This window comes from Cebus imitator, unplaced genomic scaffold (assembly GCF_001604975.1).
Source record: "Cebus imitator isolate Cc_AM_T3 unplaced genomic scaffold, Cebus_imitator-1.0 Scaffold87, whole genome shotgun sequence".
Classification (NCBI taxonomy): domain Eukaryota; kingdom Metazoa; phylum Chordata; class Mammalia; order Primates; family Cebidae; genus Cebus; species Cebus imitator.
Window position 1 is genome coordinate 665,883 of NW_016107402.1, and position 26,046 is coordinate 691,928.

Consider the following 26,046-nt stretch of genomic DNA (forward strand, 5'->3'; position numbering starts at 1 on the left):
AGGCTTCCATTAGTTAATGCGGGCAAGGTCCTCAGGACCGTGCCAGCACTTAATAAGGACTTACTAGGGCCGGGCGCGGTGGCTCATGCCTGTAATTCCAGCACTTGGGAGGCCAAGGCGGGTGGATCACTTGAGGCAGGGAGTTCTAGACAACCTGGCCAACGTGGCAAACCCTCATCTCTACTAAAATACAAAAATCAGCCAGGCATGGTGGCGCATGCCTGTAATCTCAGGAGTCTGAGGCACGAGAATTGCTTGAGCTCGGGAGGCAGGGGTTGCAGTGAGCCGAGATCACACTGCTGCACTCCAGCCTGGGCAACAGGGCAAGACCCTGTGTCAAAAAAAAAAAAGTACTCAGTAAATGCTGCCACTTGCATATTTACACTCTGGAGTCCTGGCCTCCCCAACTTCATGATGGAGGCCGTAACCGCTCCCCAGAGGCACTCGTTGCCGTCCTCATTGGTGTCACTGTGGCCTGTCGGTTGTGTCTAAGTCCTGTCTGCCCCTTGCTGCTCAGCTGGGCTGAGATCCCCACACAGCCTGGCCAGAGTGGCACCTGCCAGCACGGCTGTTGATTGGCACGGTTGCCGTCTTTGCTGGCCCACCTGACAGAAGCTCCCACCACGAGATAGGAAATGTAGGGCCCAGGGTGCCATTTTCCAGTGTTCTGGCGGCCGTCGTCCTTGGCTTATGCACTGAGCCCCTACTCCATCCAGTAGGCCCTAGGATCATAGCCACGCCCTTCCCCAGCCCTGCGCCAGGTACGGCGTCCATCTCCTGTAATCCTCACGGCCACTTTAAGTAGTGGATGCTCTTACCAGTGAGAGTAGTGTAGCTCAGAGAGGTCAAACAACTTGTCTAAGGTCACTCAGCAAATTGCTTTGGAACCAGATTGCTTAGTACTGCCAGGAAGTTTAGCAATATAAAACTCATAACAATCCTAGGAGGCAGATCCTCTTGTCCCATTTTACAGATAAGGAAGCGGTTTAAGTGACTTGCCTGAGGCCACACTGCTCACACAGGTGGGTCTGGGATTTGTCAACAGCCTGCACACAACCACTATGTTCACCACCTTCCTGCTTGCACGGTGTCCAAAGCCCATGCTCATTCCACTTAAGCAGGCAGCTCCAAGAAGTATGTATGGGCCAGGCGTGGTGGCTCATGCTTGTAAATGCAGCACTCTGGGAGGCTGAGGCAGGAGGACTGCTTGAGCCCAGGAGTTCAAGACCAGCCTGAGAAGCATAGTGAGACCCCTGTCTCTACAAAAAAAAAATTTTTAATTTAACAAAAACAACAACAACAAAAGAAGTATTTACACAACACTTGCTGGGTGCAGGTTCTAAGCTAGGCACAGGACAAGCAACTGTGAGTCAGACATGGCTCTGATCCTGGGAGAGCTGAGTGCGTGGGCAGGGGACCCCCAGAAAAATAATGATGGTGGGTAAGTAAAGCACTCTGAACCCAAGCAATGTTCCAGGCACCAAGAAAGGCAGGATCTCTGAGGCCAGAGCTGGTTGAGCGTTGAGGGAGGGTGGTTTGCTAAGACTTGGGCTTGGAAAATCCAACCAAGGGGACAAGGCCTGTACACACTGTCCCAGCAGTACCACATCACCTCTCTACACTGCCCTTGAAGACTAGAGCTGGAAAAACGAATTAGGGAAATTTATGTTCATTGTTTACCTACACAAACACTGATGTTCAGAGAGGCTGAGTCGCTTGCTGAAGAATCCACAGTACCTAGGCATGAAATGTGCTCCAGGTGAGGGCCTGGGGCCTGTGGACGGTTTAGCTGCTTGTCATCCCAAGGAGATGAAATGTTTGTTGCAAAGCTCTTTCCTGTCCACCCACTTATCCCTTGCACAATCCCTGCGAGGTATCACAGCAGAGCTGGGTTCATGAACCCAGCAGGCTGAGGCTGGGTGACTGGCAGGGCCTGTCTCAGCCTCCTGATCCTCAGCCCAGGGCCAGCAAGAAGAGGAAGGTGGATTTGAATATGCGTGCACACAAGGTAGTTGCCTCTTATAAGCCCTAACCTCATGCTCAGAGCAGCAGTGGATATAGACCCCGTATCAGGGATGATGGCCACAGCCCATGAGAGAACCCAAATGCAGGCCAACTGCAAATGCCGGCTGAGTGCAAACAGTGCCCTCCTTAGGCCGGCCCTGGTAATGCAGGCTCCTTTTATTAATATTTTAATACATTAAATACAAACTGTAACAGCTACCATTTATTGGGCACCTGTGCAAGGCCTTGTGCCATGTGCCTTACGCTCATTCAGGATACTCACAACGGCCCTGCAGAGATGGGCCTTAGAATCCTAATTTTACAAATAAGAAAACTGAGTCTCAGAGTAGCTAAGCCGCTTGTCTGGGGCTGCACAGCTGGTAAAAGGCCTAGCCAGTACTCAAAGCCAATTCTGTCTGATTCCAAAGTAGCGTTCTCTTCTGTTCTACCACATCACCTCTCTACACCGCCCTAGGACTTTTCTTCTACCATGTAATCACCTTGATGGTCTGCAACCCAGGAACTGGTTATAAGAATCAGGGCCCAGTCTGACATTAGTAAGCAAGACAGGGCCCATGCACACTGCCCCAGACCTCTTCACATATGCCTCCTAATCAGTCAGGATTGATTCTATAGACCGTGAGACAGCCAAGCTGTGACAGGCGAGGGAAGATTGCCGGGAGCCCCAGACAGCTCAGGGACAAGAAACTAGGTAGTCCCGACCGAACTCGAACACCCACGCTGGGGCCTGGAGACTTCAAACACTTCAAGAGCTGGGATCTTCCAGCAATGGTGCTGCATCGCCCCTCCGTGAGGCCGTGTGGCCCCTCCGCGAGGCCGTGTGGCTCGTGGCCTCTCTGAGTCTTCATGCGGTTTCCTGGTGACTCTCCTTGTCTTCTCTCCCAGGTTGCCCATCTGGAACTTTCAAGGCCAACCAAGGAGACGAGGCATGTACCCACTGTCCCATCAACAGCCGCACCACTTCCGAAGGGGCCACCAACTGTGTCTGCCGCAATGGCTACTACAGGGCGGACCTGGACCCCCTGGACATGCCCTGCACCAGTAAGTCCTGCGGCCCCTCGAGGGTGATGCCTGCCGAGTCCCAGGTCCCCCTGCAGAACAGCTCAGAGCGAGGGTTGGGTGCCGTCTGGTTATAGCCAGCCTTTCCCTGGTGGGAAGAGAAACGGAAAAGCTCTCAAGAAAGGAGCGTCCTGGGGTGGTCGTGCTCCCACCATGCAGACACCACCGTGCAGGCGCCTGGCTCCTTACCCCCTTCTGCTGAGTCATGTGGAAGATAAGGTCAAGGTCTGGATTCACAAAGGGACAGGGGATGGGAGGCTTGGCAGGAGATGAACCAACAAAGGTGGTGTCTGTGGCAGAAAAGGCTGCCCAGTGTTCTAACCTGGAAGCGGCTGCCTGAATCACAGCCCAAGGTCCGCTAGGAAGGGGCTGCCTGGGTACGTAACGTTGCAACCCCTGTATCTGTCAGGGATGGCATTCAGCTGTGACAGAGCTGACCTGGTGGCTGAAACTGTGCAGATTTTTCTCTCACCAAAAAGGAGCCCAAGGCAGGCAGTCCCGGGACAGTATGGTCAATCCATGGCGGTGATGGCCTTCAGGGCCCGGCTCTTTCTGCCATTCAGAGTCCATGGTTTCTATATTCTTTTTTGTTTTTTTCTTTTTTGAGACGGGGCCTCACTCTGTCGCCCGGGCTGGAGTACAGTGGCATAGTGTTAGCTCACTGCAGCCTCGACCTCCTGGGCTTAGGTGCCCTCAGCCTTCTGCCCTCCGCGCCTGAGTACCTGGGATTACACCACCACATCCGGCCAGTTTTTCTCATTTGTAGAGACAGGGTCTTACCATCTTGCCAAGGCTCTTCCCACACCCTCCCAAAGTGCTGGGGTTACAGGTGTGAGCCGCTTTAGTTTCTGTTCTTAAGGTCACTTCATAGTTCAACATAGCTGCTGAAGTCCCAGCCATCACACACATTTTAGGCAGCAGAAAGGGGGAAAGGCCAAAGGGACACGCCATAGCTGTCTGTCTCTTTTTAAAGAAAGTATCCTAGTCAACAACTTCTGCTCTATATCAGTGGCAAGCACTTAAACATAGGAGGCTGGGAAACGCTGTCTTTTTTTTTTTTTTTTTTTTCTTTTGAGATGGAGTTTTTTTTGCTCTTATTGCCCAGGCCAGAGTGCAATGGTGTGAACTCGGCTCACCGCAACCTCCAACTTCCTGTTTCAAGTGATTCTCCTGCCTCGGCCTCCCGAGTAGCTGGGATTATAGGCATGAGCCACCATACCTGGCTAATTTAGTATTTTTTTTTAGTAGAGACGGGCTTTCTCCATGTTGGTCAGGCTGGTCTTAAACTCCCGACTTCAGGTGATCCACCCACCTCGGCCTCCCAAAGTGCTGGGATTACAGGCGTGAGCCACCGCACCTGACCAGAAATGCTGTCTTTTAGCTGGACATATGGCCACCATGAATGAAGCTGGGCTGTTCTGAGGAAGAAGGAGAAAATAGATACTGGGCAGGTAGAATCCCAAACGCAAAAATACCATCCTCAGTAACAAACACTGAGCAGGTTGGAACCCAGAGGGAAAGGTTTGTGCAGATGTACAGCAGGCTAAGTTATATTCTAGAAACATCTCTCTGGTGGGGAGACAGGAGAAGGAATTTAAGGAAGTCCTTTTGGAGGCCTGGGCTGGAGCCAGAGCAGTGGGCAGAGTGGTCACGTGCGGAATAGCAGCCCCTGAGTCCCCCACTGACCAGCCGGTCTCCCCCGCCCCAGCCATCCCCTCGGCGCCCCAGGCTGTGATTTCCAGTGTCAATGAGACCTCCCTCATGCTGGAGTGGACCCCTCCCCGCGACTCCGGAGGCCGAGAGGACCTCGTCTACAACATCATCTGCAAGAGCTGCGGCTCGGGCCGGGGCGCCTGCACCCGCTGTGGGGACAACGTGCAGTATGCCCCGCGCCAGCTGGGCCTGACCGAGCCACGCATTTACATCAGCGACCTGCTGGCCCACACCCAGTACACCTTCGAGATCCAGGCCGTGAACGGCGTTACTGACCAGAGCCCCTTCTCGCCTCAGTTCGCCTCTGTGAACATCACCACCAACCAGGCAGGTAAGCGCTTCCGACGTGGGCCGGGGGAGCGCCCTATCCTGCCGGGCCAGGGCGTGTCCCTCAGTCCTCACAAAAGGCTCCTTCACGTCTGTGGAGCGATTTCTTCTTTCCAAAGGCTTCTCACGGGATCCATCCACCTGGGAGAGTCAGCGCTCGCTTGTCACTGTAGTGGTGTTAACAGTAATTGCTCCCCTTTGTCGAGCGCATATTATTGAAGGTAAAAGTTAAGCTGCTGTCACAAAAAGATCCAACACTAGGTGCCTTAAAGAACGCGGAATGTATTTCTCTCTCGTGGGAGAATCTGGAGGTGAGCAGTCCACATTAGCAGGGTGGCTCCTATCCACTCAGACACTCAGGGACCCAGGTTATTTCCATGACGTTTCCCTATGACCCCTGCTCCTTGCCTGCATGATCCAAGCTGAGTCTCAGGCGTGTCTGCACGAAGAGAGGGAAGACCCAGGGCAGCAGTGATGTTTTAAGCAAGGTAGGTAGAGGTAGCATCTTTCTCTTCTGCACACATTCCACGGGCAGGGCCTCAGTCTCATGGCCTCCCGGAGCCCCAGGAGAGCCTGGAGATGCCATCTCTTGCAGCCTAACTTGAACCTTGATCACAAGTGCCTTCTGTGACCCCCAGCCCACTCCAGTCTAACTCCAGAAAACTCCCCTCAAGCTCACCTTGAGTAACCCTTTCTATGGCCACATGTCATCCTCCACCCCCTGCTCACTCTTCCTTCCTTCACAGCAAAAAAGTAAGTTGCCGAACACGCCAGGTTCCCCTCCACCCCAGCCTCTCTCTAACCTCCACTCCACTTGGGCTTCTGGCCTCACCTCTCCGCCAGGACCGCTGTCCTCAGGGTCATGTGAGGCTAGGTCCCAGAGATGCTTCCCAGCCTCATCCCCCACCTGAGGCTCACAGGAGATTATCAAGGACATTATGCCACCTGTGGGTAGAAGAGCTCATGGTTGGCATTGTGAGTGTGCCCCTCGGTTATTCACTCAACAACCTTTGCCAAACTCCTGCAGTAAGCATGGTCAGGGCCGTGTCCATGGAAGACCTGAGGGAGGCCAGGCTGCAGGAAGGAAAGTGAGTAGGCTCCCCAGCTGATCTTTCTGATGTAGGGTGGAGCCCACGCGATAAGCATGCAGGGATCCAGATGTGGAAGTCCAGGCCCAGGAAGTCTTCCTGGAGGAGGTGGAATTTGACTTGCAATTTGAAGGACCAGTTAATTTTTTTTTTTAAGAGACGGAGTCTTGCTATGTTGCCCAGGCTCATCTTGAACTCCTGGCCTCAAGTGACCCTCCTGCCTCAGCCTCCCAAAGTGCTGGGATTACAAACAAGAGCCACTGCATCCAGCCAGTAGAATGTTGGAGGGAACAATAGAAAACAATGGAATTCAGAAGGGAGGAAGGCCATGCCAAGGACACAGAAAGACAGAGGGCAACTGGCCGAGCACGGTGGCTCATGCCTGTAATCTCAGCACTTTGGGAGGCCGAGGCAGGTAGATCACCTGAGGTCAGGAGTTTGAGACCAGCCTGGCCAACACGATGAAACCCCGTCTCTACTAAAAATATAAAAATAAACTGGGCATGGTGGCAGGCACCTGTAATCCCAGCTACTTAGGAAGTTGAGGCACGAGAATCGGTCGAACCCAGGAGGTGAAGGTTGCAGTGAGCCGAGAATGAGCCATTGCACTCCAACCAGAGTGACAAGAGCGAAACTCTGTCCAAAAAAAGAGAGAGAGAGGGCAACTGACTCCACATGGTTGAGGGGTACTTTCCACGCATTACCTCACCGCATCCCTGTGGCCTCCCTGAGAAGGAGGCATCCATGTCCCCATTTCACAGATGGCACTCAGACAAGTTGAGTTCCCAAACCAGGAAGGGTGAGAGGCAGGAACTGAGCAGGTCTGACAGACTCCAGTGCTTGGGCAAAGTCCTGGATGTGTCCACTGCACCTTGAGCTTGACTGTGGGTCTGATTGTGGGTGTGAGTCTGGGTATTTGTGAGTGGCTGTCATATGTGTTTGGTGACCGTGTGTTTACAATGCATACAACTGTGGCCATGTGGCTTTTGCATACATGCATTTGTGAGCATGCACGTATCTCAAGCTGAGGGGCCTTAGGGACAGGGGTGAGGGGGCTGTGTGTTTGAGCATGAGTTTGTACATTGGAATGTGGCTCTGCCTGTCTGTGTGTTTGTGTCTGAGGAGTGTGGTTTGGTTTGGGAATGTTTGCGATGTTGGTGTGGCTGAAAGAGCATGTCTGTGAGTGACTGCCTACAGTTCCTGTGGGGCCCTGGGTGCATTTAAGCCCCACTCAGATTGGGGTCCAGAGGGAGCTGACTCAAAGCAGACAGTCTGAGAAAACCCTCAAAAGCCAGCCAGGCATGGTGGCTCACACCTGTCATCCCAGCCCTTTAGGAGACCAAGGCGGGCAGATCACCTGAGGTCAGGAGTTCGAGACCAACCTGGCCAACATGATGAAACCCTGTCTCCACTAAAAATACAAAAATTAGCTAGGCATGGTGGTAGACACCTGTAATCCTAGCTACTCAGGAGGCTGAGACAGGAGAATCACTTGAACCCGGGAGGCAGAGATTGCAATGAGCCGAGATCATACCACTGAACTCCAACCTGGGCAACAAAGCAAGACTCCCATCTCAAAGAAAAAAAAAAATCCAGCAAGTGATAGAAAAGACCCCTAACAGATTAGAACGACTCAGCTGTGTGTCTCTGTGGCTTGGCAAAGCTCTGAGCTGGAGAAACCGAGGCATCTAATGGGGTTAGAGGAAATAGAACTCTTTCTCACTGGCAGAAGCCAGAAGGAAGCTCCTGGAGCCCTTTCCCTGGTTGCAGGGACCTCTCCTACATCCACTGGGAGCTCTGCAGGTGGAAATGCCTACACGAGAAGCCTCAGCTTATTAGTAGCTAGGAGCGGGTCTGGGCTGTTGGGATGGAACCTGCTGTCTGCAGCTAGATGTGTCCAGGAGCAGGGCAGAGCATGGAAGTGAGGGGTTTCCAGGGAACAGGCACACAGGGAGAGCCCTCAGGATTGAAAGACAGAGAAGCAATGAGAAGCAAGCACCGGATCAGGAGCAGACACCTAGGCTTGGCTTTGCCATTCCTTTGCTGCATGACATTAGCAAATGAACAGCATTCATTTAGTCAGTGTATGGGTCAGCTACTCCTGCAATAACACTGTGTAACAAAATCACCCACAACTCGATAGTTTATACAATAAACGTTTATTTTCTCACTCACTAGTGTGTGGGTCACCTGGGGTTTGATGAATCTTGGCCACGCTCTCTGTGCTGGGTAGGACTCCAGAATGTGAGTTGGGTTCAGCCTGTTTCTTGTGACTCCTCGTTCTCCTTGGACTGGCAGCCACCCCAGGCTTGTTTCTCTCAAGGTGAAACGTAGGAGCCTGGAGGGAGCCAACCATATCTCATTGGCCAAAACAAGTCCCACGGCCAAGCCCAGCCTCAGTGGGACAGGGAAGTATACCCTGCCCACAGTGAGTGGGCTCTGCAGAGTTACTTGGCAAAGGATGTGGATACCTAATCCTATCACAGAAAAGGAAGAACTGGGGTCATTGGTTTCATCTACCACACACATGAAAAATACTGCCTCCCTCTGAGGCCTCAGTTTCCCCACCCAATTGTACATAAGAACTGTGTGGGAACACAGGTACCAGATTTCTCTCTACCCCAGTCCTGCTGAATCGGAACCCCAGGCAAAGACCCTGGCAATATGCATTGTTAACAAGTGGCCCAGGTGTTTTTTACCATTGGACAAATTTGGGAAACTCAGGTCTGAGTGAGCCTAAACCCCTGGAAGCCCTCAACGCCCTGAGGCTTTTGGAATTTTAACAAGTCTTTCCCCCTCCTCTTGATTCCAAGCCCCTTGGCAAGCCCCTTCTCGTACAGCTGCTCAGAGCCCAGTGGGGGTCATGTAACCACACCACACTCTCACCACATCATCCCCCTTTGCTAGATGAGGAGACTGAAGCCCAGGGAGGTGGAGTCATTTATGCAAGGTCCCACTACTTAAGTGACCTCTACTAATATTTAAACCCAGTACCATGTAACTCCAAGTCTACACTGTTCTCCAGTGTAGTGTAGACAGAGTATCTGCCCTTGAGGATGTATGTCCTAGTTGGAAAAATGAGACAGAAACACAGAGTCTACATACAAGATGACATGGATGAGGACCCAAGAGGTGCTGGGGGAGATGAGGGAGATCACAGGCAGGAGAAATCATCCTCCTAGGAAATGGGCAAAGGGTATGTCCTGGAAGGCTTCCTGGAAGAGGAGGCATTTGAGCTTGACTTTGAAGAATGGAGAGGCATCAAGCAAGCAGAGATGGAATCATGCAGGGAGGAAGATGGCCTGGGGGAGGGAAGCGCAGGAGGCAACCAGAGGGAGGATTCCTCTTTCCATTCCTCCTAAGCGTCAGGTTACCCTGACCCAGAATCTTGGCACATGCTGTTCCCTCTGCCTGGAAAGGCTTTCTTATCCCATTCTTCCTTCAGGCCTCAGCTCATTTTACTGACCTTCCTGACTTGGTCAGACACCTCCCTCCCCAGCCCCAGCACCATGGTTTTCCCAGCCCCTAGAGGGGGATACACCACAGTGAATGTTCAGCGAACATTTGCAGAAGGGCTCGGAGAAGCGTGGAGTGAGGCGGGGTGTGAAGAGGCTGGGAAACAGACTGGGGACCTGATTTCCGGACAGATGCATTCAGTGGTCGGTTTTAAGCAGACCCTAAAATTCAATATATACATATCTAGCTCATTACCTTAAAAGGAAAAAGCATTTCTTTTGGGCAAGTGACTGGGCCTTACTCGCAATCCCTTGGCAATCACCAGGGCCAGAACTGTCCTCTGACTTCATAAAGCCATCATGCCACCTTCGAACCACACTCTCCCTTTCCAGAATGTCTTTCTGCCTCTTATTCATGAGTCGTGCTCATGGCCCCGGAGGAAGGAGTCTGGGCTGGGCTGGAGGGATAAGGAAACCGGTTGGGGGAGGTCATGCCCTGTACCCAGGTGCACCCCGCTGGCCAGTGGCAGACCTGAGTCAATCCAGCTGTTCAGAGTGAGCCATGCCACCCTCCTGCCTTTCCACACCCACAAACAAGACCACGGCAGAGAGGGGCGGGAGGGAGGGACAGAGGCTGAGCCTTAGGGTGGGCAGTCAGAGGAGAGCTTCTCTGAGGAGATGGCATTTAAGCAGAGATCCGAATGACAAGGAGAGACAGCCTGCAGACCCGGGGGCTGGGAGGTGCAGTATTTCACCGGTGCAGGGCTCACATCCAGCACCCTTGGCCACTCTCCAGGGCTGTCCCGGACACAGCCTAAGCCCTTTAAGGATCTCACCCTGAGCAAGCCCAGAACACCCCCACCTCTGCCAGGTTCCGGAAGTATTGGGAAGGGTCTGTGCTTTGGAATTGGGCAGCCGAACCTGGCTTTGAGCCAAGCCTGGCCGCTCACCAGCATGCACCCTTGGACAGGTCACCCCGCTTAGGTCTGATTGCATCTCCCTCATGGACACCTTTGCCCCTCCTTACAGGAGGATTTCAGCTGTGAGGATTTCAACTAAGCTCTGCAAAGTGCCTCCCAGGTTGCTGGCACAGGTAGTGAGCATCCAAAACACAGAGCTCATTCTCTATGCACTCTAATCCCCCAAACGGCTCACATTTGTCCAGTGCTTGCTGCGTGCCAGGCACAGTGCTAAGTCCTTACCACTGAATCCTCACAACGATACGAGGCAGGTCCTGTTGTCATCCTGTTTTATAGATGAAAGGAAAGCGAGACGGAAGCTCCTGGAGCCCTTTCCCTGGTTGCAGGGACCTATTCTGCATCCATTTGGGAGCTCTGCAGGTGGAACTGCCTACCCGAGAAGCCTCAGCTTATTAGTAGCTAGGAGTGGGTCTGGGCTGCTGGGATGGAACCTGCTGTCTGCAGCTAGATGTGTCCAGGAGCAGGGCAGAGCATGGAAGTGAGGGGTTTCCCGGGAACAGGCACACAGGGAGAGCCCTCAGGATTGAAAGACAGAGAAGCAATCACTGTATGAGCTCACCCAGTGAGCTGGGTACTGCACTCACCCAGGCCACGAGGTCACAGAGCCTGAATAATTAATTGTGCCTCTGCATCCTCAGGGATGATGTTGCCAGACTCATGCCTTCTACAGAGATGGGGCAGGCTGTCCATATGCGCCATCCATGCTACAGCCTGGCTGGGAGTCCCCAGCCTTCGAGGCCCCCTGGAATGAACAATGGGCCAACCACTTAGAAAGCTCTCCCATCCACCTATCCCAGGAGCTCATGTTGGAGCCTGACAAACTCAGCCCCCGTCCCACACGACCCATTCCAAGCTGTGTAGCCAGGTTGTAAGAAGACCTCATTTCAGCTGGACGTGGTGGCTCACGCCTGTAATCTCAGCACTTTAGTAGGCCGAGGCAGGCAGATCACGAGGTCAGGAGTTCGACAGCAGCCTGGCCAACATGGTGAAACCCCATGGCTAATAAAAATTTTTTTCAAAAGAGCCAGGTGTGGTGGCGGGCACCTGTAATCCCAGCTACTCAGGAGACTGAGGCAGGAGAATTGCTTGAACCCAGGAGGCGGAGGTTGCAGTGAGCCAAGATCCCGCCACTGCACTCCAGCCTGGGTGACAACGCTAGACTCCAACTGTGGGGTGGGGTGGAGGAAGGCCGCATTTCTCTGAGCCTCAGTTCCATCACCTACAAAATGGTATTTATCCTTCATTAACAAGAATGACATTAACAAGAATGTGGACAGCACCTTGTCCACATAGATGTGGCACATAGATGGACAGTACATGGCAGCGAGGCTTAGTCCCCTATTGCTGCCAGAACAAAATACCACAAACCCAGCAACTTAACACAACACACATTTATTATCTCATTGTGCTGCAGGTTCAGAAGTCTAGCGTGGATCTCATCAAGCTAAAAGCAGCGTTGGCAGGGACGTGTCCTTTCTGATGGTGCTAAGGGACAATCCGTTTTCTTGCTTAGAGGGGTTGTTAGCAGAATTCAGTTCCACGTGGCTGTAGGAGTGAGGTCCCTCTCCTCTTGCTGACCATCAGCTGGGGGCTGCCTGAGCTCCTCAAGGCCTCTCTTGGGTCCTTCCACAAACCCCGAGATCTCCGAAGCAACAGCAGGCCATCGGGTTCTTCTCACTCTACAACTCATTGGTTCTTGGACTCTCTGCTGGGAAAGGTTCTCTTCTTGTAAGCACTCAAAAGATGAAGTTCAAGCTACCTGGGTAATCCAGGAAAATCTTCCCATCTCAGGGGTTGTCACCTTTATCATACCTGCAAAGTCCCTTTTGTCATGTAAGGTAACATATTCACAGATCTAGGGGATCAAGACGTGAACATCTTTGGGGGTCATTATTCTGCCTATCACAGAAGTGAAACCTACATCAAATTAAAACTCAGCAGCACTGGCAGAGGCCTTGGAGTTCACCCAGGGCAAACACATCCCTTTAGAAGAAAACCTGAGGCCCACATAGGTTCCTCAGTGGCTACCCAAGATCCCACAGCAGGTCCCCAACACCCCGGCTGGGTCTCTGTGACACCACTCCACATGGCGTTGTCATGGAAAGACTTTCAACTCTCCAGAGCCTTTTCTTACACTTGTGTTCTCTGATCCTCCCGCCCTGCTGTGGGGCGAGCACACAACGACTCAGCCTCTGGAACTGGCAGGAACATGAACATGTACTCACCTACTTCTCTCCCTGGGGGACCAAGAGGATCAGAGGGAAATGGGCCAGCAGAGCCCCCTGTGAGCTCATGCCTGGGACCACGAGGTTCGAGAGGGAGACAGAGGGAGAGGGCACTTCCCTCCCTGGGCCAAGCCCTCTGCGCACACCTTCCTCTTTGATCCTCCCAAGCATTCTGCAGGGAGGGCATTGCTGACCTAGAGTAGCATCTAAGATTGGTTTGGGCTGCATATTCCAGGAAGAAAAATGACAGATAGCCACTGCCACAGGGATCGCACTGATTGTGCCGGCCAACAGTCAGCCATTAACCACAAACCGACGGGGTGGAACAAGAAGCACGGAGCCAGCTCGGGGGTCTCGGGGTTGGCTGGACGGCAACTCTGGTCTCGGCGCGGTGCATTCTTAGGTTTGTAGTTCATCTGCTCCGGGTCACTCGGCAGCCCTTCGGGTTTTTGTCAGGGCTCTAGTGCATGTTTGGGGGTTGACTGCTGTCCTCTGGTCTAGAGCGGCCCTGGTGGGGACAACTGGAACGACAACTCTGCTCCAACGTGTCTCCATCTCCAGCAGGTCCACCCATGCGTGTTTTCTCATGGCCATCACAGGGAACCAAGGCGGCAGGCAGACACTCACAGGGGCGTTTGCAAGCCTCTGCTTATATCATGTTGGCTTCTATCCCATTGGCCACCACAAGTCACGTGGCCAAGCCCAGCGTCAGAGAGAGAGAACTACAGTTACAGGGCAAAGGGTGTAGATACAAGGGGGAGCAGGGGGGATTCATACAACCGGTTTAACAGAGTGGCCTAAAGGGAGGTTTCTTTTCCTGATGTGTGAAGCATGTCAGAAGATAGGAGTACAGCAACTCCATGGAACCATCAGAGACTCAAACTCCTCAGCACACAGCTTCATGTCCTCATGGACCAAAATGGCTGCAAGATCTCCAGCTATCACATCCATGTCTCAGGTTGCAGTGGAAGGAGAGTGAGAAGGGTAGGGCCCTCCCTTTTAAGGGAACTTCCTAGAAGTCCCTCACATGCTTCAGTTTATATCTCATGGCCACTCTCACATGGCCACTTCTAGCTGCCAGAGAGGTTGGGAAAATGTCTTATTTGGGCACAGTGTACCTAGCTAAGAACCAGGATTTTGTTAATTTGAGAAACAGAGAATAGATAGCTGATAGGCACTGAGTAGTGTCTGCCACATCCCATTTTACAGGAAAGGAACCTAGGCTCAGAGAGGTAGCTTGACTGCAGTCACACAGTGGCCTAGGGGCAGAAGAGCCAGCACCTGAACCCTGAGCACCACCTTTTCTCACCTTCATGCCACCACCATTCCAGAGCACACAGCTACTCGTGGTGCACTTGAGAATCTGAGCAGCCCAGACAGCTGCATGTAGCTCACATCATCCCCTGGCCCCTTAATCTGGGCCAAGTCCTGTGCTAATCACTTTACAAACAGGTCTTCATTTAACCTTTGTTGCCCATTCTACAGAGGAGAAACTGAGGCACAGGAGGTGGAGGTAGGCTGCCCAGACTACCTGCTTTGAGGCCCGGGCTCTTAGCATCTTGCTAGTCCAGGTGCTGCAGTAGGACTGTCCCACCAGGAAGCCAAAGGTGAGATCAAGACGCTTCCACAACCCACTAGGAGGTGGGGGATTGGATGTTTCCCCAGCACAAAGCCCAGGGCTGAACCTCAGCCACTCATAGGCTACTTGTGGGCGGGGCCAGGTAAGCAGGGGTAGAAGAAAGCAGCCTGGGCTTTAGAGTCAGACCTGGGTCTGCCTGTGGAGTGGGGGATCCTGTTGGTCTCTCTTTTCTCATTGGTAGAAAGGGAGGGATGAACCCTACTCCATCTGATTGTGAGGAAGGAGCCTGGCACTGGGCAGGCTCTGCTAAATATAAGCTGAATCAAGGGGAGAGTGGAAGAGCACATGAGCAGCCAACTGCCACGCTAGAGAGGGGGCTCTCCTCAAATCCAGGAAAAAATTATAAGAATGTCTCCTGGACCCAGTTTTTGTTTTATTTTGTTTTTATTTTATTTTTTCATATGTTTCACAGATTGCTAGTTCCAAAAGAACGTTAATAACTATTATGTAAGAAAAGGTTTCTGAGGCCAAATGAGCCTGGGACCACCAGTTAAACCGAGTTAACTGGGCTTCTCCCCTGCAGGACTTCTCAGAGCCTTAAATTAAACACACGTGCAGTGTGAGTCTCCGCAAGCAGGGGGGCTACACCTCTGTGTTCCTCAAACTTTCTTAGCCACAGAATACCCAGTGCCACCCCAGCACCAGTCCTCAGCTCTTCCTTTTTTCTGTCCCATACAACTCTCTGAGAGGCCCATCCGAAAGAATCAAAGGCCCACTTTCTGGAAGTTTTATTTGCAGAAATTCGGCTGTGAGAATTATCATCAGGTCATCCGGAACTGCAGCCGGATCATGGGGTGTTAACTGCTTTGCTACAGGTTTAAGAGACAAACCCTCAAAAAGCAGCTGTCCCATGATTAGCTGGGAATTCTGAGAGTCCTGTCCCAAGTAAACTGTCCCTGCTACAGACCCTGGAGAGTATGCATGCAGTGACAAGCAATTGTCGTGGAACTGTCGGCCGGCTGGTGGCAAGAGGCCCCACGCCACTACAGCAGTTCCCAACTGTGAGTGGGCACAGGGCCTGGGGGAGAGGGGACCTGCCTTCCACTGGCTGCTTGGGAACTACTGTCTGGGGCCATTGTTTTAGGGTCCAGCCCACAAGGTCAGTAGACTCAGGTTCCTGAGGGAGCCAGAAAAGGGGAGAATCTGCCTGGTCCCTGCTTTTCCCTTTCTCCCTCCCTTCCTCCTTCCTTCCTCACTTTCTCCCTTTCTTTCTCCTTCCTTCCTTCCCTTCTTCCTCCAGTAAATATTGGTCATGCACATACTCCAAACCACACATTGTTTCAGGCTCTAGGGATAAAAGATTGAAAAAGAGACAAGGTCCCCGACCTCAGATTGTGTTGGTGCTTTGATGAAAATAATATGGGTATGAAAAAGGGCCACTGGAGGGGAAAGGTAGTCCAGGAGGGCATCTCGGAGGTAGTGACATTTGAACTGAGACTTCAATGAAGAGGAGGATTTGGTCATGGAAGATGAAGGGGAAGAGGTTTCCAAGCAGAAACACCATAGAGCCAAGGCCCTGAAGCAGAACAGGAAGGCGGCCAGAGTGGACAGCTCGGGAGCAAGGGGGCAAGCAGAGGGAGGAGGCAGCTGCCAGGCAGGTGGGCCTTGTGGGCCACAGTAGTGAGTAGTGTGCCTGTGTCTTATTCTGGGTGCAGTGGGAAGCCACTGAGGGTCATCACTGGGAAGTGAAGACATCAGGTAGACATTGGGGTCTGCAAGTCTGAGGCTTGGGATGGGGTCTCAGACCGTCTTATGCCCAGTGACCTCTCCCCCACTCCCTTTGAGCTTGGGGGTCTTCAGACCAGTGAAAGGGTCAGAACTCAGGGCTGTGAGGGGAAGCTGAGCCAGTCCCCAAGCTCACTGCGTCTTGCAGCCACCAGGGGCACAGGCATCTGGCTTCCTGTCCTGTCCTGGCCTCCTAGTCCCAGAAGACCCTGAGAGACCACCCCATACAAACTCTTCATGCCCTGAGGAGGAAACGGAGGCACACAGAGGGAAGGCTCCTTCCCCAGCTCTCAGCCAAGGAAGGGGCCGAACTCCCCCGGGGGCTCGCTGAGGGCAGCAGGGCCCCTGACCACCTGCTCCAGCCAAGCAGACCCCTCCCGGCCAGCCTCCCCCTGCCCCTCTCAGCCACAAGCCTCTTTTGTGCTTACTCCCTGGGGCTCCATCTCCTTGCAGGGGTCACAGGGCACCGCTGACCCCATCCCCCTGTCGGCGTGCCCGGCTGGTAATTGAAAATACCAGAATTCCCTGATGACCAACTTACAGGGAAACCTGACACCCCAGGGTGGGCGGTGGGCAGCAGGAGGGGTGGGATACCATCCAGCTGTTCCCTTTACTCCGCCGTTAATCCTCCTGGATTCCAGGAGAAAGGCCAGCCCTGCTGGCCCCCACTGGCCCGCCTTGATCATCTTCCTGGCAAATGCCGCCTCCTTGCCACGCCCGGGGTTACAGGGCTTATGGGATCAGAGCCCGGGTGAGCTGCCTGTAACCCAAGCCTGCCAGCTAAGCCCACCAGGCCCAGACCCCCAAGGCTGTGTGGGACCTGCCTCCAGCAGCAGCTGAGCTCCCAGAGCTGGGGCGGGCCGGGTGGGTGGTAGGTGAGTCAGCGGGAACCAGGCAGGGTTAGCTCTGCAGCAGCAGGATGGGAGCTGGACCAGGGTGTCCTCGGGGGCCCTCAGAGGTCCGCTGGTTTCCAGACCTCCCTTGTCAGCCAGCATCAGCCACAGCCAGTGGAGGGGAAAGGATGTGTAGGACCTGAGCTTGGGTTTGAATCCCAGCTCCACTGCTTGCTGTATGGGCAAGTTACTTCACACTTCCATGCCTCCATGTCCTCATCTGTAAAATGGGCATAACAGTAATACCAGCATTAACGGATGAGTTAACGGATGTGAAGCATGTGGTTTGCTGTTAACTGTTAGCTGCATGGCCTTTCCCTTTTTCTGGGCACCGGGGGCATACAGGGGCTATGAGAATGACAAGCTGAATGCAAGCTTGTTTTAGTTGAGAAGCCGGTCGCCACCCCTACTAGTCCTTCTGTGGCTCCCCAGCGCCTCAAGACTGAAAGTTTCACCCCCACCTCCCTCAGCAGCCTTGTCTCTTCCTCTCTCATGGAACTCCTTGTATGGCTGCTCCAAGAGCCTCTGAGCTCCAAGGCCCTGTAAGAAGACTGTAGCCTAGGCAGGTGGGGGGCAGGCTCGGCAGAAGCCAGGCTGCAGGCAGCAGCATAGCGGTAGAGCACACTAGACCGCGACTCACGCTGCTCTGGGCTCTAGTCCAGCTCTGCCACTACCAGCTGTGTAGCCTTGGACGAGTCACTTTCCTTCTCTGGCCCTGAACCCACTAGTCACCAAAGTGTGGTCCACAGACCAGCAATGTCAACATCACCTGGGAGTTTGCCAGAAATGCAGATTCTCAGGTCCCACCCCAGACCTGCTGAAGTAGAATCTCAGTGGAGGGTGTTGTGGGGAGGCCAGCAATGTGAATTTTAATAGTCTCCAGTTATCCTTGTGCGCATTCAACTTCTGAAAGTTCTGTAATCTAGAGGATATATTCTACCACTATCCTTTGTTGTTGGGAGGTGAAACTCCAGAGGGTGGTGTGAACAGAGCAGCCCCTACTGAAGTCCCAGAGGGTGGTGTGAACAGAGCAGCCCCTACTGAAGTCCCAGAGGGTGGTGTGAACAGAGCAGCCCCTGCTGGAATCCCAGGGAGAAGTGTAAATGGAGCTACCCTTGCCCTTGTTCAAGGCTGAATCACTTGGGCCAAGTCCTGAAATGGGAGCTTGGACCCCAGAGCTCCATGCTGCTTCTGAGTCTTACAGCTTCCCCAGTGCCTAGCATGGCGCCTAGCCTGGGACAGGTATTCATTTAGTTGAAAAACAATATGTTTCCTCCCATTAAGCCGTGAGTCCCTGGAAGGCCGGGACCCTGTGAGGTTCCTCTCTGGAGCCCCGGCACCCAACATCATGTTGGCATCGTAGTGACTCCATAAACTGAAGCATTCTTCACCGTGTCTCCTCCTGAGGGGAGACCAGCACCACACTCAGACCCTCACATGCATTTCCACTGCCTTCTCTCAGCGTCCCGGCCAAGTGAGGGTTCCCACTTGACAGGTATGAAAACTGAGGCTCAGCAAGGCTAAGAGTACCTGCTCAAGGCCACATGTGAGTGAGTGGAGGAGCAGGGAGTGGCCTGCAGGCTGTCAGACTCCACCCTCAGGGCTCCCCACCACTAGGCTAGACAGCCTTGCTGGGGGCTGGATGGGAGCGTCCTGGCCTGAGCACGGGGCGGGTCCAGGCATAAAGCAGTAGGTGAGCGAGTACACCTGGCAGCAGCAAAATCCAAATACTCCTCACCTGTCCTTGCGGGCTCTGTGTGCCTGATGCTCCATTGATGTCACACAAGACAGCAGCACCCCCGACTCCACCCTTCACACATCGCTCCCACCTGCTTGGCCAGCCCTGTGGGAGACAGATCCAGTATTTCAAGGAGCCCTGGAGGCTGCCTCACCCAGGCCCTCACCCCAGAACTGTCCTCAGGCCCCCGGAGGCAGGGGCGGGGCATCGCTCCTGGAATCTCTGGCAGCTGAGTTTCAAGCATTCTCCTGGGCTTCTCAGAGCACCCCCACCCCACCACACACACGCAGACCCAGTGGTCAGCCCCTGTGGGTTGGATCAGAGGGGTTGAGAAGCTGGTGGAGGCAAGGGGTTTGGGGTGCTTCTCAGGCCAGCACAAGGGATGAGCCCCCATATTGGCCCTGTCTGTGACACTCCCGAAGGGCCCTATTTTGTTGTTTCACTGGGACACCGACCACTGACAGGGCCGTGACAGGGGCAGACAGCCTGGACTTCACAAAGAAGCCGGGCCTCGGGCAGTCCAGGACAGCAGAACACTCAGCTCCTCACAAAGGCAGCTCTGTGGGAAGGGGCGGCGCTGGGTCTGCAGGCAGGTGGGAAGAAGGGATTGCTCTGAGGCCCAGAGGATGTCATAGCTAGGGCAGGATGGCTCAGCGCCAAGCCCACCTCAGCTCCTCGCCAGCTGTGTGACCTTGGGGAAGTCACTGTGCCTCTCTGAGCCTCTGATTCCTCTTCTGCAGAGTGCAGATATCGAACCCCATCCCGCATGATCATTGAGAGGGTCAAATGAGATGCCGCAGGTCCATGCTCAGCGCACTGTGGCAAACTGACACCCGTGAACACTGCTACGCTGAGCACACAACCAGACCCCTGACCCCAAGAGGCCAATGACCCTGGCAGGGCAAGGAGCAGAGCTGAGGGTCAGGCAGCCTCCCAGGTGTAAAAGGAACAGAGGCTCATCAGGGCCGCGTGCACCAGGGTCTGAGTCCTTCTCACAGGTGCTGCCACCTCATCTGGAGTTGTCTCGGGACAATTTCCCATGGCTCCTTGGGGTGCCAAAGGGGAGTCTGGACCTGCCCAGGCCCACACTGGCCCCCAGGCCGAGGGCTGCAGGGGAAGAACTGGCAGGGGAACAGGGAAGACTCAAGGCCTCAGAGCTCTTCCAGCCTGGCCTGGGGTGCAGAGTGGAAGGCAGCTCACCTAGGTCACACAGCCAGTTAACAGCCAGGCAGAGAGGCAGTCTAGGGGCAGAAGCAGAACAGGAAATGAGTGAGTGAGGTCCAGCCTTCAAACCCCGCAGACGATGTGCACATCCCCTGAGCTCCTACCAGGCCTGCTCCACACTCGCATCCCATGTGGTCAGAACCCCTGCAGAGCAGGACTCAGGGCTGGGAGAAGGCTCGGCCTCCGCTTTCCAGCATCCTTGTATCGGCTGAGACAGGACATCTGCTTGTCACAGACCCGCCCAGGAATGAGGAAAGAATGCAGGAGGTGCTCCCTTTACCCTGGTGAGTCCTCAGCAGCACTCCTGAGACCATGAAAATCTCCGGCCCAGAGAAGCAAGGAGGCTTGCCAGAGTCGCAGCACAGGGTGGGGGGACTACACTGAGAGTCCCTCTCTGGCCAGTCCCATTCTGGAACAAACACTGCTCTGGCAAGGTGCAGACCCGGGTCCAAATCCCGGCTCCCCACTGACTGTGTGACCTCAGGAAGCTGAGTGCCGCTCAGAACTTCCATGTCTTCACCTGTCAGCAGGGCTGATACACCCCTCATCAACGGGCCACTCAGGAAGCGTGTGTAGAGGGCCAGGGCCGTGTCGACACAGAGCAGATGCTTCCCGGAGGTTTGCTCCGAGCGAGAAGGAGGCAAAAGACGGCAGGCCGGATGCGTCATGAAATAAGGAATCAAGAGCCGGCTGCGTGCCATGGACCTACAGCGGCATCTTGGGCAGCTCACAGCCCCTCTCTGGACCTCAGTTTCCATGACAGCAAAATAAGGGAATCAGGCCAGGCATAGTAGCCCATGCCTGTAATCCCAGCACTTTGGGAGGCCAAGGCGGACAGATCATCTGAGGTCAGGAGTTTAAGACCAACCTGGCTAACACGGTGAAACCCCATCTCTACTAAAAATACAAAAATTAGCTAGGTGTGGTGGCGCACACCTGTAATCCCAGCTACTCAGGAGGCTGAGGCAGGAGAATCGCTTGAACCCAGGAGGCGGAGGTTGCAGCGAGCCGAGATCTTGCCACTGCACTCTAGGCAGGATGACAGAGCAAGACTGCATCTCAAAAAAACAAAACAAAACAAAATTAACCAGGCATGGGGACACACAGCTGTGATCCCAGCTACTTAGGAGGCTAAGGTCGGAGGATCATGCGAGCCCAGGAAGTTGAGGCTGTAATGAGCTGTGTTCACGCCACTGCACTCCAACCTGGGCAGCAGAGTCTCAAAAAATAACAATTGTAAAATCAAATGAGGGAATTGTACTAAGGTATTTCTTTCTTTTTTTTTTTAGACAGAGATTTGCTCTTGTCACCCAGGCTGGAGTGCAGTGGCGCAATCTTGGCCCACTGCAACCTCCGCCTCCCAGGCTCAGGCAATTCTCCTGCCTCAGCTTCCGAAGTAGCTGGGATTACAGGCATGTGCCACCATGCCCAGCTAATCTTGTATTTTTAGTAGAGACAAGGTTTCACCATGTTAGCCAGGCTGGTCTCGAACTCCTGACCTCAGGTGATCCACCCACCTCGGCCTCCCAAAGTGCTGGAATTAGAGGCGTGAGCCACCACGCCCGGCCGTGTACTAAGCATCCTTCCAGCACTGCACACAGCCCCCCTCATTACCTGTCTCTTCATCTAACCACCTCTGTGAGAGCACTCAGAACACTGATGGGAGGAATGGGAGGAGAGGAAAATGACTGACTGATTTTATTGAGGTGAAATTCACTTGACATACAATTAACCGTTTCTACCTCTACTGTCTCTCAACTTGATATGACTTGAGCATCCCCAGGGTTAGTGAAGTCATCACTGTCTGTGACCTGAAAGTGCCCCGAGAGAGCTCAGCAGTGGCACCCACTGCCCTGCATGAGCCCCTCTTCCCCCTGCCGGCTCCCCCAGCCTGGCTGTGTGGCCTCAGCCAGATGCCCTTCCCTCTCTGACCCCACAGTTCCCACCTGTCCGAGCACCTCTGAGGCTGGGCCAGAAGCCACACCTTCTCCTGCCTCCCTGACCCCTGACCTCTGGCCTCTCTTCTAGCTCCATCGGCAGTGTCCATCATGCATCAGGTGAGCCGCACCGTGGACAGCATTACCCTGTCGTGGTCCCAGCCAGACCAGCCCAATGGCGTGATCCTGGACTATGAGCTGCAGTACTATGAGAAGGTACCTATGGGCTGGGTGCTCTCCCCATCACCCACCTCCCTGAGGGCCCCTCTCCCAGGCTGAGGCCCCGGGGTTCTACCCACCTCCCCCAACTGCAAGATGAGACACATTGGTGCAGCAGAAAGAGCACGCGCCTTGGAGTCAGGCTGCCTGGCTCCCAATCCAACTTTGCTCCTCCCTGGCTGTGAGACCTCCCACAGGTGCCTTGACCTCTCTGAATCTCACTTTTCTGATCTGGAGGATCCGCCCAACAATCTCAGTAAAATGCAACAGTCACATCCCTTTCCCCACCACGACCCTTTCATCTTGACCTCAGTGGCTCGATGTGGTGAAAAACTGGGTTTCCAAAAAGCTGCGCTTATGAAGTAATAATTAGCCATTCACCTGTTCTTCGACAGAGATTTGAAACCGCTCGAGAGAGCCCCCATCTGCCCTGCTCTGATTCCCGCTGAAACACCCTCTTTCACTCGCCTGCGTGCCCTTTGCGTGGGGAGAGGTGATTTCACTTTGAGCTTTTAAATCAACCCTTTATTACCCCCTTCAGGGACCCAAGGGTGGAAGCCACTGGGATGGTAGAAGGAGCACTGGACTAGGAGTGAGAAGCCGTAGGTTCAAATCCCAGCGCCGTCCTTTACCACCTGCGTGACCTTAGGCAGACGTCTTTACCCCTCTGTGCCTCAGATTCCACCTGTGTCAAGGGTGGGTGATGCCCCTTGTAAGGAGCTATGCAGGTTAAGGAGAAAAGGCAGCATGGCGCCCAGCATGGTACCTGGCCCTCAGCAGAGGCCATGCACGTCCCCGGCCTTCCTTCCTCCTCTGCCCTGCCTGCTGCACAGTGGGCAACGGTGACAGGATGGGAGGCCAGGTGGATGTGGTGCGTGCGCAGGACGGGGGCCAGGAGGTAGACAGCACAACTGCCCACCCACGTGGCTGGACATCAAAGGCCCCAGGAAGCCACTCCTTGGAATGTCAATTTCTCTTACCTGCTCCAGGAGGCAACACACAGGCACAGAGGCTGCAGTGGCCCCTGGGAAAGGCATTGCTGGGCTTCCATCCAGACTAAGGTGTCCGTGACTGATGGGAGGCTTTTCATTGAGGGCAAGTCCACCGGGAACTGCAAATGGGTAGAAGAGCTCTCCCTGAAGGCTGAGAGGGAGAGTGCAGACAGTTGCAGCCGGTCCTGCTGGAGCCCGGCTTTCTAGGGCCCAGCCCGGCCTTTGCACCCTAACCGCTGGATCAGCTAACCATACGGGTCTCCGGGACCTTTCAAACACTCACCCAGCCTTCGCCGGCCACCTTTTGGTTGTTTGCGTCCCCTAGGAAGTGCCTTCCAAGAGGTCAGGGACTATGTCTCTCCATTCACCACCTTCTCCCGGCACCCGGGGCTGGCACCAAGGAAACACTTGATCAGTGTCAGTTGAATGAACAAGTGAATGAATCCCTTCCCCTGTGCCCTGGCCCCCAAACACCTCCTGGGACTCATGCCTACCATCCCCACACCCACCCACCTTGCTGCCCACCCTTTTCCCCCATCCTCCCCTCATCTCTGCCTGTTGAAATCTTCAGGGTCCCTCCCAAATGTTACCTCTGCCACAAGCAAACATGGACTCTTCCCCTCTCTGACAGCACTGCAATTGGTCGGGGGTGCCCATGCCTCCTGCAGGAGGCCGTGGACACTGAAGGAATGAATCATGTGAATGAATGAGTGACGTGAGTGATGGAGCCAGTGAATGAAAGAGGGAACCGGCAGGACGCCTGTAATCCCAGCACTTTGGGAGGCCGAGGAGGGCGGATCACTTGAGGTCAGGAGTTTGAGGCCAGCCTGGCAAACATGGCAAAACCCCATCTCTACCAAAAACACAAAAATTAGCTGGGCATGGCAGCGCACGCCTGTAACCCCAGCTACTTGGGAGGCTGAGGCAGAAGAATCACTTGAAACCAGGAGGCGGAGATTGCAGTGAGCAGAGATCATGCCACTCTACTCCAGCCTGGGCGACAGAGTGAGATGCCATCTCAAAAAGGAAAAAAAAGGCGGAGGGGGCTGATGGTAGCCGGATGTGGATGGGTGGATGAATGGATGAATTCCTTCTGTCTAGAGCGCTCCCACCCCAGCCTGGCCAGCTCTGACTCAGCCTTCCAGACCTCAGCCTAACATCACCTCCTCAGATAAGCCCTCCATCACTGCCCAGATACCATCCAGCGCCCCATTTCCTCTTCTCCTTGCACCTGGCCCTGCTGCGTAGCATTTATCACGATTATCCTTTTTTAAGTTACTGAGTAATTAGGCATCGACTCCCTCTATGTTGAGCTAGATAGTAAGTTCCTTGAGGGTGGAAATCTTGCACAATCTCTGCCATGTTGCCGGCGCCTGGCACACAGTAGGTGCTCAAGAGGTGTTTGTTGCATGACTCAGGAAGTGGTCACCTGAGGGCCTGAGCTGTGAGTGTTGTTCGGAAGCAGCCCCACCCCTCGCTGGGCCCTGGAGAGCCTTGAAGGAGCCGGAGTCCTGGGTCGCCAAGTCATCTGCCCCCAGGCTCTGCAGGAGCCAGCGCCTCTGCTTCCCGCAGCAGGAACAGCCTAGCAACTGAGAACCCAAAAAGGCAAAAAAAAAAAAAAAAAAAAAACCTAATTAAGAAGCTTTGTGATTAAATGAAACTGAAAGTGTTTGTCCCCAAAGATGGGCAACGGAAATGAGGAATCCCAGCGGGGGCCTTGCCTACGACCCATTTCCTACCACGGCGGGGCAGGCCTGGGGAGGCTGCTGGAGGTGTGAACCGGGAGGCAGCTCTGCCCTACTTTCTGCCGCTGCCCGAGCATCCCCAGGCCCCTGCCGGGGGTGGCAGAACCTGCAGGCTCTGCAGTAGCCAAGGTTACCACCTGCCCACATTTCGTGAGCACTCGCTGCGTGCTAAGCACGTCTCGTTTATCCTCACCACAGGGCTCTTCACCCCATTGGATGGAAGGGGAAACTGAGGCACAGAGACGTTCCCTAACTTGCCCAATAGGACCCAGCAAGGATTCGGACCTATGGTCTCACTCTTTACTTGGCTCTCCTGCCTCCCAGATTTTTCCCCAAGAATGCTACTGGGATGACCTTGGAGAACGTTGGGCATAAATGGTGAGAGGGGTCAGGCGGTGAGAGGCTGAGGCGCCATAGCCTAAGGTACAGATGTGATGAGGCATGAGCCTACTTCTTTCAGTCCCTCCTCACCAAGGCCTGTGGTACAGAGAGGGGCAGCTTGGCATCTGCCAATGGGGAGATGGACACTGTCAACTTTCGCTCTCACCAGCTTTGGATCAGGCCCTAAGCTGGGTACCCGGAATCCTGAGAGTGACCAGATGCCTCAGAGGCCTCAGGGACTTCACGGTCCAGGGAAAAGGAGTCAGACACTGAGATCCATGAGACAAGGCGTGACATTAGCCACAGAAGGGTCAGCAAAGGTCCCGGAGGTACCAACAGTGGCCCACAGTCCTGGCAGGGGCGAGGGAAAGCCTTCATTCAGCAACACTTGAGCTGAGTCTTGAAAGATGCTAGGCGTTCACCAGACAGACGCATAGTGGGAACGCAGTCAGTCCAGGCAGCAGGAATCACAGACGCAAAGGCCCTGGGGCAGGGACATGTGGGCTGCTTCAGGAAACAGACAAAGCGAGTGTGGCAGGAGCAGAAGCGGGAGCGTCATGGGAGGAGGCTGGGAGGAAGGCCAGGCTGATTGTCATGGGCCTTCCAGCCTTGGGAGTCTGGATTCGATTTAAAGTATGATGGATGGCTCTGGAATGATGCAATCTGACTCAGATTCCTTTC

At 54.2% G+C, this 26,046-nt stretch overlaps 1 protein-coding gene across 6 annotated transcripts in view; it reads left to right on the plus strand.

Annotated features, from left to right (window-relative positions):
- Nucleotides 1–26,046, plus strand: part of EPHB2 (EPH receptor B2) — a 210,800-nt gene that overhangs the window by 153,227 nt on the left and 31,527 nt on the right. For all 6 annotated transcript variants that reach the window (XM_017534498.2, XM_017534499.2, XM_017534500.2 and 3 more), the window contains exons 4-6: nucleotides 2,911–3,066; nucleotides 4,793–5,128; nucleotides 22,120–22,244. In XM_017534498.2, coding sequence (XP_017389987.1) covers nucleotides 2,911–3,066; nucleotides 4,793–5,128; nucleotides 22,120–22,244 — 617 coding nt within the window. The remainder of the gene's footprint in view (nucleotides 1–2,910; nucleotides 3,067–4,792; nucleotides 5,129–22,119; nucleotides 22,245–26,046) is intronic.